This window comes from Fringilla coelebs (assembly GCF_963513975.1).
Source record: "Fringilla coelebs genome assembly, chromosome: 12".
NCBI lineage: Eukaryota > Metazoa > Chordata > Aves > Passeriformes > Fringillidae > Fringilla > Fringilla coelebs.
This window is the reverse complement of record NC_140038.1, coordinates 18461646-18475134: the sequence shown is the minus strand read 5'-3', so window position 1 is coordinate 18475134 and position 13489 is coordinate 18461646. Positions and strand designations below refer to the sequence as shown.

Genomic DNA, 13489 nt, shown 5'->3' with positions numbered 1-13489 from the left:
AGCTCTCTGCCCCTCAAGTGTGAGACTCCCAGGTGGGGCTGGAGGAGCTCCTGGTGTCACTGCCATCCTTGCACAGCTGCTCCAGCCCCTGACGAGGGAGAAGGTCTGGCTGCAGCTTGGGAGGGCCCCTTGGAATTCCAGCCCTTCTGTTCCTGCTCCCTGGTGCTGAGCTGTTGTGTGTCCCTGACAGGTACTGGGTGAGGCCAACCTGCTCCAGGATCTGAGTGAGGGAGAGATGTGCTCACGCCAAAATGCCACTTTTGGGGCACAGAGTGCAGAACTTGATTGGATTTTGTGGACACTGAACCCTCTCAGACACTTCTCCTCCAGGACCCTGTAGAAGGAGGATCTGTCAGGTCAGTCAATGCTTTTCCCTTTCTGCTCCCATTTTACACTCAGGACAGCAGAATGTTTCCTCTAGTATCTAATTTCTTAAGGCTACTGAATTGGTCACGTCACATTAAAACATAGGAGAAAAGCACTCCAGGCCTTAAATGATTTAAATGAAATTGTAGCTTTTGTCACTTGTGCTCTCTTTTGTGCATTGATTAGTCTAATTAATTCAGCAATAAGAATCACTTTCTCCTCGTGCTGGGGTCTGATATGTTGTGACCAGCACAACCTGATTCTAGACATGACATCAAATAGGACTGGCCTATACAGAGAATCTTTCTGGGTGTGCAACAATCCTGTTTAAGACCTTGCAGTCAAAATCCTGCTTCTATTCCCACCTCTGTCAATGCCTAGTGCCTCATTTATGGAGAGGCTGATGCTGTTCCAAGGTGCTGTAAAAACCCCAGTTTTTCATTGCCAAAAATTGGCTGGGTTTAGCCTACTTGCTCCAACTTTCACCTCGTCTTTCATTTTTCTCCTCACCTTACAGGCAGCCAGGTGGCTGAATGTCAGCCAAAACTAAGAAGGATCTCTTTCCTGTTGAAGGGATGGGTGTTGGGAGATTTATCAGTAGCACAGATGAATCTGCCCTGTGTAGCTAAGAAGGCCCACAGCATGTTGATGGCATGAGCAGCTCCTCCAGTGAACTCCCACCTGAGTTACCATTTTTTATTCCACATAAAACCCCCCCTTCACATTTTTTTGACTTAAAATTATTATTAGACACTTGTCCTAAAATGTCAATAATGCAGTGGTATTTTAGCAGAGTTTTTCTGTAGTCATTTCCTATTAATTGCTTAGAAATAATGACAACATAATTTGGAACAAGACTGTCACCTTGTCTATGCCATATATAAAATGTTAATACTAAAAGTGGACTGGGTTCATCCTAGACCTAATTAGTTCTTTGGAGAATTTACTTTGTGCAGCAGCCTGGACTGTCCATATTGATGTTAACATATTATATAATCAGCTTTGGAACAGGCAGCAGTCTGAAGGCCGGGTTCTGTGTCCCTGTGTGAAGTCACTACCCTGAGGAGAGCACTGAAAATCAGCAGAATTTGACTAGAAAATAGAGCACAAATGCCTGGGTTTTGTAAGGAGCTGTAGAACAACTGATCTTCTCAAATCAACATTGTTTGCAAACTGTGCTCTCCCACCATGTTTTTATTGCTATATATATAGCAGAGATTTTACAAACTGAGTTAGATGTTCCCTTTTGCTGTCCAAAGTGGGTGGTGAAGTCATGGAACATGCTATTTTGATAATTTGGAACATGCCCCAGGAGCTGATTAAATGATCTCTCTTGCTCTGTACGTAAACTGCGTTTCCATGCAAACATCAGAAGGGTCAGAGCTGCAAACACGAGCCTGCAGGATCTGCTCTATCTCTGCCTGGCTTTTTACAACCTGTTTAAACACCAAACATATTTTAATAGACAGTTACAGCTTGTCAACTGAAATACTCCCCTATAAAAGCAAACAGTGGCTGAAGTGGAATCGCTACTGTGAACTTGATGGTAAGACATTTAACTATCATTTAGTGAGAGAGCTTTTAAAAAAAAAAAAAATCTAAGACCAGTGTTTGAGGCTTTGAATTTTCCTACTCATGACTCATGACACCTCTGCTGGTTCTGGTGCTTGAATAGGCCCAAGAAATTCCTCCCTGGCACAGGTTCACAGAGCAGCTGTGGTGGTTCCTGGATCCTGGCAGTGTCCAAGGTCAGGCTGGACAGGGCTTGGAGCAGCCTGGGACAGTGGAAGGTGTCCCTGCCCATGGCAGGGGGTGGGATGGGCTGGGCTTTAAGGTCCCTTTCAAGCCAAACTATTCTGTGATTCCACAATCCTGAACAGCATCTTCACCTCAACTTTCCACAGAGAAATTTGCCATCTTCCCTCAAAAATGGAAACAGGAAGAAGAAATCAACTGTTGTCTGTTGTTCCTCAAATCCTTGGGAGGCAGGACCTGATGGAGATTGATCATCTCACTCCTGGCTCAGGTGAGCATGGGGCAGGTACAGTTTGTCACCTCTTTCCCCACAGCAGCAGGGTCACTGCTTCAGTCATTCTGCACTCTGGTTCTAAGGCTGCTCTGATGTATTTATCTTTAGTTTGTTGCTCTAATCTTGTCGACAGGAAACAAAAAAATATCCTCTAAAATTAATATGTGAGATGAGAGATCCAATTAGGATTGAAGGATGTGAGCTCTTACGGATAAGAGCCCCTGTTACATAACAACTATGGGTGGGAGGAGGCCCTGTTTGATCAATTTGTTCCAGTTCTTGGATATGAATAGTTCAAGGAACTAAAACAGTGACAGATGAAGGCATAATTCCCAGATCAGAGAAGAATTAGAGATCTGTAGGGTAGAATACAGGTATTTCTTGACATAGCACCAAACCAGAGATGAACAGCACAATATAAATTTGACACTTTTATTAACAAAGAACCCATGGGGCTCATTCATTAGTACAAAATACAATCATGTTCCTGTATGTTAAACAGCTTTTTTTATTTTGTCTCTTTTAAACTGTTTCACAGTTATCAAAACAAAGCCCCTGCATATTGAACTTATTATTGTGCAAACAGTAATTATTTTTAAGGATCAACTTCTGCACTAAGCCAAGTGCCAGAGAGCAGAACTTAATCATGTTTTCACCCCTCCTTTGAAGGGCCATGTGTGTTTCCTAAGAAACACTTAATAGTTTTTAATAGTTGACTTTTTTGCAGCAAACAATCTAAGGCCACAGTTTATCTGCAAAGAATAGAAAACAACTCAAAGATTTTAGAAAAAAAAAAAAAAAAGCACACTTTTACCCTTCATACTGCTGTTTGCTTGACCATGATTATACCAGGTAGCACACATCACCTATCAGGTATTACAGTCCAAAAAAGCACCTAATGTTCTTTAAGCTAATATTTTGAATTATTACCATGCAAGTTATTACACAACCAAATTACTTTTCAAGTAACTATAATGGTATCTGTTTAAGGAGAAGATGCTTGTTCCCTTTCCAAATGATGTGAATGAAAATCCTGCACTGATTGTATGGGCAGGCCCTCACTTAAATAAAAAGGCATGAGAGCTACACCTTGAGACTTAATCATTTTTAGAAGGTCCTTTCTAAATCATGCAATCAAATTTTGGTAAAAGCTGCATTTGCTATAGAAAACAATACTAAATGTTGCAAATGAAAGGAGTAACTGCAGTTTGGAAATGTGAACCTCCACGAGTCTGTCTTTCACACTGATGCAAAAGGGATTTGAGGTGAAGTGCTAGAAATTAGACAATGTAAGGAAGTTAAACTAAAATAAGACTAAGAATATACATCTGTGTATGCCTGTAGAAAAATCCCTGCTTCTTAGGTGAAGACAGATTTCATAAAAAACCATTCAGACTTTGTTTAAACTGCAGTTATTGATGGAATGAAGGAGAATGAATTGCTATTTTTGTAATTACCAGAAAGTACACTGTTTTACCACATGAAGCACCGGGTATTAACCCCAAACCCTTCTGTAAGACATATGGAGTGTTTCTAGTAGTCCAAAATCCCCTGTATTTCAAAGACAGGACTGTAAACGTGCATGTTGACAATGCTGTTTTCTGCTCCTGTAAGTGATCTGTTGGTGATTGTTTACTGATCCCAATTGATGGCTGGCAGGAAGCAAACATTCTACTTTTAAATGAAGGCAGCAGAAGGGCAAGTAAATGCTGTGCCTTCACTCTTAGCAGCAACAAACTCTCACTGTTCTAAATGACCTGAGGAAGAAAACATCAAAATATTGCACCAAAACAAAATTAAACAGCAAAAACAAACAATGAAACACACCAACAAATATAGTATGGATAGCAAATGACCAGTGCAGCCCCTGACAATAGATCTTTAGACAAAAATGCAGGAGTAATGAAAAGCTTTGTGCCATTACCAGAGGACTTTGTTCCCCTGATGTCTGCTTTCACTTCAGTTATAAGCTATGTCTATTCTGGGTATATTTACACCTCTCCCTACACCTCGTATCTCATTCACTAACCACAGAAACCATTTAGGGTCCCTTTTAGAACCTTGAAGTATACTGGAGCTTTAACAAGACTTTTTTTGGTCTCAAATCTGACCGTAAGTAAATATCCAAAACAGAGGTAGGCTTATAAAGGCTTTTGAATAAATAAATATTGTCCTTTTTGCTAAGTATACCTGCTGCTGGCAAAAGGTCTCTCCCTTGCCATGCTTCCCCTTATCATGCTATCCATAGGCTTAAGATGCAGAAGAAGAACTCACAGTAGAAGAGGTTAGAATAATTCCCTTAAGAAATCCCTTGAAAGAAAGCATAGTGCATAAGCTCATCTCAAAGTTCACTGTTTGTTCCACACTTGTGTCTTGCACTCAGGAAAGGGTTGCATTTACAATATTGCGTCATAGCCATTCTGTCATCCGCGGTGTCCTCATGATGAATGAGGAAATAGTACCACTTGGCAGTCGTGAGAAGGGCAGCTTCCCATCAAATGTGAAGTTAAGACTTCGCTCTGTGATGCAGTAGTGTTCCTTTTTTGGATGCAGACAGTGCAAAGCTGAAGCCCCTTGACCACTGGAATCTTTTGGAAATGTTTTCTTACCCCACATTCTGTTCTACTACAGGAGTTCTCAACATCGCTATGTACATTCTTCCAGAGCGTTGCAAACAAAATAGAAATTCTTTTCTCTTCAGAAGATCCACACATCTCCTCCTCGTACTTGGTGTAGTGTATCCACTTTTTGGAAAACATTCAGTATTTCATTGATGCATTTTCCTTTCAGTATTTTCAGGTACATCTCAAGTATCCCAAGCTCAGCTGCTCCCCTGTTATCCTCTGTGCAGACTAATCCAGCAGGTTCTCTTTTATCACCAAACGTGCTCATACCTCCTCCTCCATTTTCCTTTGCCTTTCTTGTACACAGACTGAAGTTTGGAAAAAGAAAACTGTTTCCTTTTTAGCTGCACTACCAGCTTAAGCAGCAGAAAGATTAAGACATTCATCACAATGATGCTCATTACAAATCCTCAGAGCATGAATGAAACGGGCTGAACTTCTTCTACATCAGTTGGATGTGGATCAATCTAAGGAGAGAAGAAAGACAACAATTACTGCCTGCAATTCCTGCATTTAGGTATGTGTTTGGGTTTTTTCTGCCATCTGACAATAAAAACACCACCTGCTATTTATTTTCTTACCTCTGAATAAAGAGGTGGAGGCTGAAACCGGAACTCTTGTATGTAAGCAAAGACAGGACAACACAACTGTTCCTCACAGTCAATGGGAGGTGGATAAGCAGGAACATGTCTGGAAAACTCTTCCTCAGACACTACATCAGCATAATTTGGTGGTGCTGAAACACAAGAGATGCTTCTGTCATATTTCAAAATATTCACTCACTCACAGCAAGAACATCTGCATTACAGTATATCCAGGACCACAAAAACTGTATTGCAAGTGCACTGAACTCATAAATACTGTAACTATGTTTTCAGTAAACTCAGGTGATTCAGCAGGAATACAGAGAGTGCTGTGCTTTTAGGATAACTCCAGCAGCAAATCTGTGTTGTATCAAGATATATTCAGTAATGAGTAGACTATTCCCACCATCAGAAGTTAGTTGTTTCAGTCAGATGGGGTACAGAGAGACTTCAGGAAGGCTGGAGTTGGGGTAACCTCAACAATCATTTTGGATCTCAATTTAAGAGTTTTGTGAGTCAGATTTTCATTGCCTACATCCCTGGCAGTGCCCTTAAACTGGCACTGCACCCATCTGCTGCAGACAGTGCTGTGCTGGATTAGAGAGAGTTCAATATGTATTTATTACCTTCAGGGTGTTCAGGCATGGTCAATGCCAGCCAACTCATATCCATACTAAACTGGCTGGTAATGCTGGAGTTTCTGCTTGAAAATCCAATACATGGAATAGTGCCAATCACCACAGGCATTTCAATCATCAATTTCTTAGCACCAGGAATATGGATATACACCTATGTGACAACCCCCAAACAGAAGAAAAAAACAACATGAGACCCCATTGAGTGCTGCTCTTAAAAGCTGCCCTACTCCCTACACTGCAAATTTAAAAATTAAGAGCTTTGTCATCCCAGATATGCTTAGCTAATACCCTGGCAGCTTTCCTTATTTTTCAGCAGTTTCCTTCTTTCTGTAACTTGCCTCTAAGTGACATTCAAAAAATACAAACCATCTTGACAAACATAATTATACACTTGACTTTCAGTCTTATCTTCCCATTTCTGGAAAGAATCACTTGAGGATCCCATTCAGCTTGAAATGCTTTCCCAAAACAATCCCTGCATGTCTGAAACTAAGCTGCTTCTTCCTCAGAAACATTTCTCCCTTTCCATCTCAGAATCTCTTTATGACCTTCAGTCTCTCATGTATGTGGTTTATGATATTTATTTTTCATAGAGTCATAGAATGGTTTAGGTCAGAAGGGATCTTAAAGATCATCTAGTTCTAACCCCCCACCATGGGCTGGGACACTTTCTCTAGATTTGTATTTATTGTAGCTCCCAAGTTAAAAAGCTAACAGCTACTCAGTAAATTCTTCTGTTCCCAACTGAAAGCAGTATCTAAAGTTTGTACATTTGAAAACCCAATACTTACAGCTAATGAATATTCTACTCTAATAATGCAGCAGTCAAGTATAGATGGGGATACAGGTGGGATTTTCAGAGTTTTCCCATTCCAGGTATCTGTACTCCCAGAGGCAATGTGGTTTCCTCGGACATTGGCAACCATCTGACGGAAGGTTTTTGTCTTCCCGCTGGCCAGGTAAGTTTGTGTTTGGAAAATGGCAGCTTTTGGAACAATCAAACGAGAAGAGCAGTTCTCAATTTCTGCATAGATTGGGATGGCTTCCCCTTAGAGACAGAAAAAGTCCAATGAATAATTGGTATTTACCAACTTTCCTCTGGGAGTATCAAAGCATGTTACACAGCACGTACATCATCGGCAGCGTTATGAGAACAATACTTGGTAAGTTTCCTCAAGCCAGTTTGTTTTTTTCAGAGTGGTATCCAGGCAAAATTATAGCCACCTACTATGTTTTACACATAAACAATGATTCATTTTGAAACATTAAGCATAATATGAACAAGCTATAAAAGCTTTATTTGCAAATTATGGCCCAATCTTCCTTTTATATAGTACTAAATGAATTTCACGATGTTTTGTTTTCTCAATGTATCTAATCTTATCAAGATGAAGAAGAAGCTGCTAAAGCTCATTCTTGCCAAAGTGTAAACCTACACAAATAGGATGTAAAAACCTAATTACATCCCAGTTAAGTATTTTATCCCAGATAAAAACATTTTGTTGTTCTTTATACACAAATGTACATGGATTTTCCATAATATTATTAACAGGACTTCCTTTCAATTTATATTCCCAACGGGAAAGATAAGATGATTTTTGAAAAGATTAAATTCACATAGATCTTATTTACTTCTATTAAACAGAACTATTCTTTGAACTACAAAGTGTTGGCTCCACTGAGATAAAATAACACCCCAACCTATTAGATGCTTAGTATTTACATTTTTAAGGTAACTACTCTTACCATTACAGTATCCCTTCCTCTCAATTTTGGCACTGAGAGACACTGGCCCAGAAGTGAAAAACCAACAGCCAACCATCTTCTCCTGACTTCTTAGAACAGGTGTCTATAAAATATAGAGCATTTTTCATTTTATGGGATAAAGCTCTCAATTACTTGCAGTTTAGTGTTATGCATATCAGTCATGGCACCCCAGCTCTAAAATCCACATGATCTGAATCCCTGAACTGCTCAGTGCAACTGCAGTTTTTGCCACCATGTGAAATGGAACCAAGGTTTGGCAATCTGAACATTTCTCTTTTGAAATCTCAGTCTGTATTTAGACTGGACTAAGTAACACAGACCAGTGTGTCTTTGCATGTGCTTTGTCTTCAAAATGAACTTTTCAGAGGTCTCATGGAGTACTGTGGTGTTTATCTACATGTTTCTCAGTGCAGAAGAATGCTGAATTCATTTTATCTGCAAACCACTAACAGTTAAGCAGGTAATTTTTTTACTTTATCTCTAAAAAAGGATAAATATATGTGGACACTGGGGTAAGGGGATGCACCTTTCTTACTTGCAAGCCATAAAACCCCCCCAAAAATGCAGAGGCATGACAAAAACCATCTTAATTATTCAAGGACTGTCACACTGTATGACATTTACATGCCTGTAACGTTTTCATTAGAATAAACTTACAAGCACACATGTCAAATGTCCAAGCCAGGATCAAAGCTACTCAAACTGATTTACTGGGCAGTGACACTCAGTCAATACTATAATGCAAACTGGTTTTTTATTTTCTTTATTATAATGAAAAACCCTGTTGTTTTGCACTTTTGGTGGCAGCCTTGGAATCCATTAAGATTGGCACTGCTTCCTGATGTGTCTTCTGTGCAATAACCTAGGGTCTGCTTTGTCCTTACAGAATGTGGCTATGATGCCTTCAAACTCCCAACGACTGAATATAAAGAGTATTCTGCTTACAGATGTCACTGCCAAAATACCCTAAGTTCTCTCTAGAATGGATTAAAATGTAAGCATGTAATGAGGGGGAAAAAAAGCCTGCTCAAAACATCTCTTTTCTATGTTCACGTCATGATGTTAAAATTATCCTACAATTTTAAATAAAATAGAAATGACTCATTCATATTTAAATGAATAACCATTTAGATCCAGTTGCTATCATGAAAGTGCAAGGTATAATTTTATATTATTTTCATAATATGGGCTGAGATAAAAGAATCCAGCTCATTAGCTTCCATCTTGCCTATTTACTCATTACTTAATGCCTGATCTTTCTTATTACTCTACAGTATTTCCAGTGATTATTAAAAACTCAATGCTTTAATGTGGCCAAATCTGTCATAGGGAAATAACTGAAAGGATCTCTGGAGCAGCTGCGTGCACACACTTCATGTTAGAAAACGACATGCAAAATGCAGGGATATGTAACATAATGGCCAGAGCCTAAATGACAGGCTGGGCATGATTAATACTCTTCTCTAATTACTGCTCCTCAACCTACTATTATTGTAGAGTTTAGGACACTGCAGCCCTGTGAATGTAGTTGCTCTGGTAAGAGTAACTACTCTGCACGCACACATTACTATTATTAAGCCTTATTTATGCATCAGAAGCCTGCCTAACTTTTTGGCAGGAGCATCTCTGCCAGCAGGGATGTAATCAATGGTATTAAAAAAGCCACTCTGTTTGCTATTCACACAACCTAAGATAATCTATTTATAGAGAAAAGCTTAGGGAGCTTATATGCTTTCAGAAGTCAGAAAATGATGCTCTGGAATAACATGGGAAGGGTTAGGGCTGGATGTGAATGCTGCTTGGAAATGGTTTATTTGCAGCTGGTTTTACAGGGAGGAGGAGAAGTGGGGGACCCTCTTACCAGGAGAGCTGGCGAGCTGACATCGATATGGCTGATGATCTGCAGCTCTGTCTGCACACTCTGGTCAGGCACAGCAGGCCTCTCCAGCACTGCTTTCACATAGTACTGGATACTGCCATACTTCCCAGTAAAAGAGGTCACCAGAGGTCTGAAACAAGCAGTCATAAAACCATTACCTTCAATTAATATTTCAGCTTCAAACATTAACACTTCCTGCATGTGTAAACATTTCCCAATTTACAGCTTGTACTTTTAGGGCCTTGGGGAAGCGGAAGTAAACAAGACCTGTCTGTGTGGTGCTTGATTAAGACATATATATAAAGCTGATACTAAAAAAAAACACAAGTCAAACTACATTAAGTTAATGTTCCACTACAAGCAGCATCCAGCACAATCCCTTCAGGTTGGATTATTGAACTTACTCTTGAGGGAGCTGAAAGCTGAACGGAAATTCGTGTCTTCCATCTAGAAGAATTAAGTTTTCCTCACCTGTGGGATAAGAATGAATAGTATGTTTTAGTTATTCCAGAAATAGAACAAAGCAGACACTTTTATAAATTATTTATGTATGAAAACACCCAGATGCAAGAAGTTTTTATTGATCCCAGTGGGTTCTGGACTGTGGCCCATACTTTATTTATGCTGTGATGTGATTTCAATGAAAAACAAAAATCAAGGAAACATGGGAGACCTTGAGATTCAGTTCAGGACTCTGGCCAATTTCTAATCCAAAATGGCTTCTACAAAGCATAAATTAAGTTTCTTTTCAGCAGGACAACAAGGAATCTACTTTTCCAATTAACATTTAAACTAACTTCTCTGCTGAAAAATCTGCCATTTAAGGTCAGCACGAAGAAATACTATAAATACATGACCTCCCAATTAATTCACATAGGGCCTACTGTTACACAATTTACAAGGCCTGAATCTACCTTCCTTCTCTAAGATCAGCCTGAGCTGCGTTTCACTCTTACAGAACGAAATGTCGCAGTTCTGTCTTTAATTTTTTTTTCAACGCTGCCATAGTGCTGCAGTGTGAGAGTGACAGAGCTCCGCCACAGCGAGCTTGCCCTGCCGCCTTAATCCACTGGATGAGCCTGGCTGCTTCCAGGGTCTTCCACGGCAGCTTCCCCCCCCCGAACTGCCGGAACCTTCGGCACCCACACAGACAGCGCAGGGAATCGAGCTGCGCATTTTATTTTATTTCATTCCAGCCCCACTCGGCGTTTTTCAGCTGCCACAGAGGAATGGCGCGGCCGCGGGTGAGGCAGTGATCCTCCCCGGGCTGAGCGCTGCGGCAGCGCTGCCGGGGCCCCGCCACCGTTCCTTCGGTTTCCCGTGCCCGTTTCCACCCGGAGCGTTCCCCCCTCCGCCTCCCCCTCGCCGCCGGCCGCGGCCGCCTTCCCGCAGCCCTTCCCCGCTCCCGCAGCGCCACTCCCCCGGTTCCACCCCCGCCGCGGCTGCGGGAGCGGCCGGGCCCGCGCCCCCCCTCACCTTCGGGCGGGTCCCGCAGGAGGCTCTGCCGGATGTCCAGGTACCGCACCTCCGCCTCCCGCCGCGGCCCCGGCCCCGGGGTCCGCACCGCCACCCCCCACGTGCCCGCCCCGGGCACCGCGCCGGGGCTCTCGCTCCAAGCGACGCGCGCCCGGCCCGCGGCCTCCAGGCGCAGCCCGCGGAGCGGCAGCGGCCCCGCCAGCTCCAGCAGCACCTGCCCGGACACCGTGTCCCCGCTGCAGTAGCCGCCGCCTCCGCCGCGCCGGGCCTCGTCCTCCAGCACCAGGGCCAGCGTTTTCACCGCGCCGCCGGCCCCGGGGCCCGGCCCGGCCGCCGCCATCGCTCCCCGGCCGCGGGGGAACCGCGCCCGCCCTCGCCGAGCGCTTTAAACCCGCCCGTCTCCGCCAGCGCCCGCGGCGACCCGTCCCGCCCCCGCGCGCTGCCCATTGGCCGCCCCGCGGCCCCGCGCGCCGCCATTCGCCGCGGGCCGCCCCTGCGCCCCCGCCTCATTGGTACTCGGCGGGCGCACGCCCGGAGTGCGTCACGCTGCGTGATCGCCGCGCCGGGGCCAATCGCGAGCGGGCGAGAGCGCGTGGACAGCGCGGCGATTGGCGGGGCGGCGGCAGGGCCCCGGCGCACTGGCCAATGGCGCGGCGCGGCCACCACGTGCACAGCCTGTGGGTAAACAGGGAACGGGGCGGGGCCGGGGGCGGGGCCTTCACCCCTCACCCCTTCACGCCCCGCCGTGACGGCTCGGGGGCCTCGGGCGGCAGCCGCGGCAGTTCGGGGGTCGTGTCCCTCCTTCGCCCCCTCCTCTGGTCACTGCCCGCCAGCCCGGCGTCGTGGGAAAGCCGTGTGCCATTGGTGACCCCGCGCTGAGGGGAAACCTTGTCTCTCGGTGTCCCCCGGGTGCTGCCGTGGGACAGAGGGAGGCAGCGAGGCGCTCTGGGGCGGTCTCAGCCTCTCCCGCTGACAATCGGGCCGGCTGGGGCTGTTAAATATGGAAGAACGATGTGGTCCTGCTGTTAAATATGGAAATATGGAAAAACGATGTGGTGCTGCTGTTAAATATGGAAAAACGATGTGGTGCTGCTGTTTCCCCCCCTCCCCGCTTTCCTTGAGCTTACCTGCCTGTGTGAAGCCCTTTTTCACTCCACTGAAGGGCAGGAGGTGAAAGAGTTTTTAGTTCTAAACCAACCTGAACAGCGTGGAAACCTCGTGTCCAAACAAGTGTGTTTCTGCACCTTGTAAAGCAAGAAGCGCCCTGGTTCAAGAATTTGCTCTTATAACTTCGCTTGGCATCTGGGCCGCGAAATGGGTGCACCCCGCTGCGTGCTGTCCTACCTGAGCATATCATCCATAGGTAGCACGTGGGAGATAGAATAAAGAATAAATGCAAAGTTTTGCTGTTATGTTTAGAAGCAGAAGCTTAGGAAACCTCAGCAAACAGTGGAAGAGTGGTGAGTATGTCTAGTCATTCCCACAGTGATGAGGGAATCCGTGCCCACCTCCAGCCGGCCCAAGACATGCTGCAAACTGTGAAAAACGCCTATCACATGGTTTTAAAAAAAATTTTTAAGGTTTAATGATAATAAAATGGTTATAAAAATAGCAATATATTTAGAGTAATAATAATTTGGACAATTTGGATTAGGACAATATGAGACAATAAAAACAAAGAGTTACGATGTCCGGGTACGTTTTCTGGGCAAAATAAGCCCGAAAAAGGACCCACGTTAACAGAGGATTAACCCTTAAAAACAAGAGCCTGTTGCATATTCATACACCTCATACATGATGCATAAATTCCATTCAAACCAGGATTCTGCCAGGTCAGTGTAAGCTTCTTCGTCTTAATCCTAACCGGCATCTTCATGGCTGAGCGAGGCGGGAAAAAGTTTGTTTCTTCTGATAATGGAGCAATAAATTCTCTTTCTCTGAAAGATTGAGGTGTCCTGTGACTACTATCTCGGTGTGAGCCCTCTCTTTAAAAAAAGTATCTTACATAGCATAGTTTCTATTTTAACAATTTGTTATAACCCGAAACTATATTTAACACACTACTTAAGAAAATTAATACAGCATAACTTTCCAACATAACACATCTAACATTCATTTTAATTTGC

The 13489-nt window shown here is 43.6% G+C and overlaps 1 protein-coding gene and 1 long non-coding RNA gene across 2 annotated transcripts; one reads left to right on the top strand and one right to left on the bottom strand.

The window, feature by feature from the left end:
• Nucleotides 1-2271: 2271 nt before the first annotated feature.
• LOC311158505 lies at nt 2272-7862 on the top strand. The gene is made up of 3 exons (XR_014616461.1): nt 2272-2392; nt 5327-5536; nt 7118-7862. It is a non-coding gene; the product is annotated as an uncharacterized lncRNA (long non-coding RNA).
• On the bottom strand, nt 5351-11706 carry ARRDC4 (arrestin domain containing 4). Its single transcript, XM_084213499.1, has 8 exons — nt 11364-11706; nt 10292-10358; nt 9870-10017; nt 7988-8090; nt 7033-7289; nt 6230-6392; nt 5601-5755; nt 5351-5486 (listed from the first exon to the last, which is right to left on the bottom strand). The coding sequence occupies exons 1-8, from the start codon at nt 11701-11703 to the stop codon at nt 5430-5432; spliced, it is 1290 nt and encodes a 429-aa protein (XP_084069625.1). The 5' UTR covers nt 11704-11706; the 3' UTR covers nt 5351-5429.
• Nucleotides 11707-13489: the final 1783 nt, after the last annotated feature.

Bases quoted from the DNA above. Each gene is read 5' to 3' on its own strand.
- ARRDC4 (XM_084213499.1), bottom strand. From the start codon at position 11,703: ATGGCGGCGGCCGGGCCGGGCCCCGGGGCCGGCGGCGCGGTGAAAACG. The intron at 8,091-9,869 runs GTAAGAGGGTCC...TATATTTTATAG, and splicing joins TCAGCTCGCCAGCTCTCCTG to ACACCTGTTCTAAGAAGTCA. The intron at 5,756-6,229 runs GTAATAAATACA...CTTGTGTTTCAG, and splicing joins CATGCCTGAACACCCTGAAG to CACCACCAAATTATGCTGAT.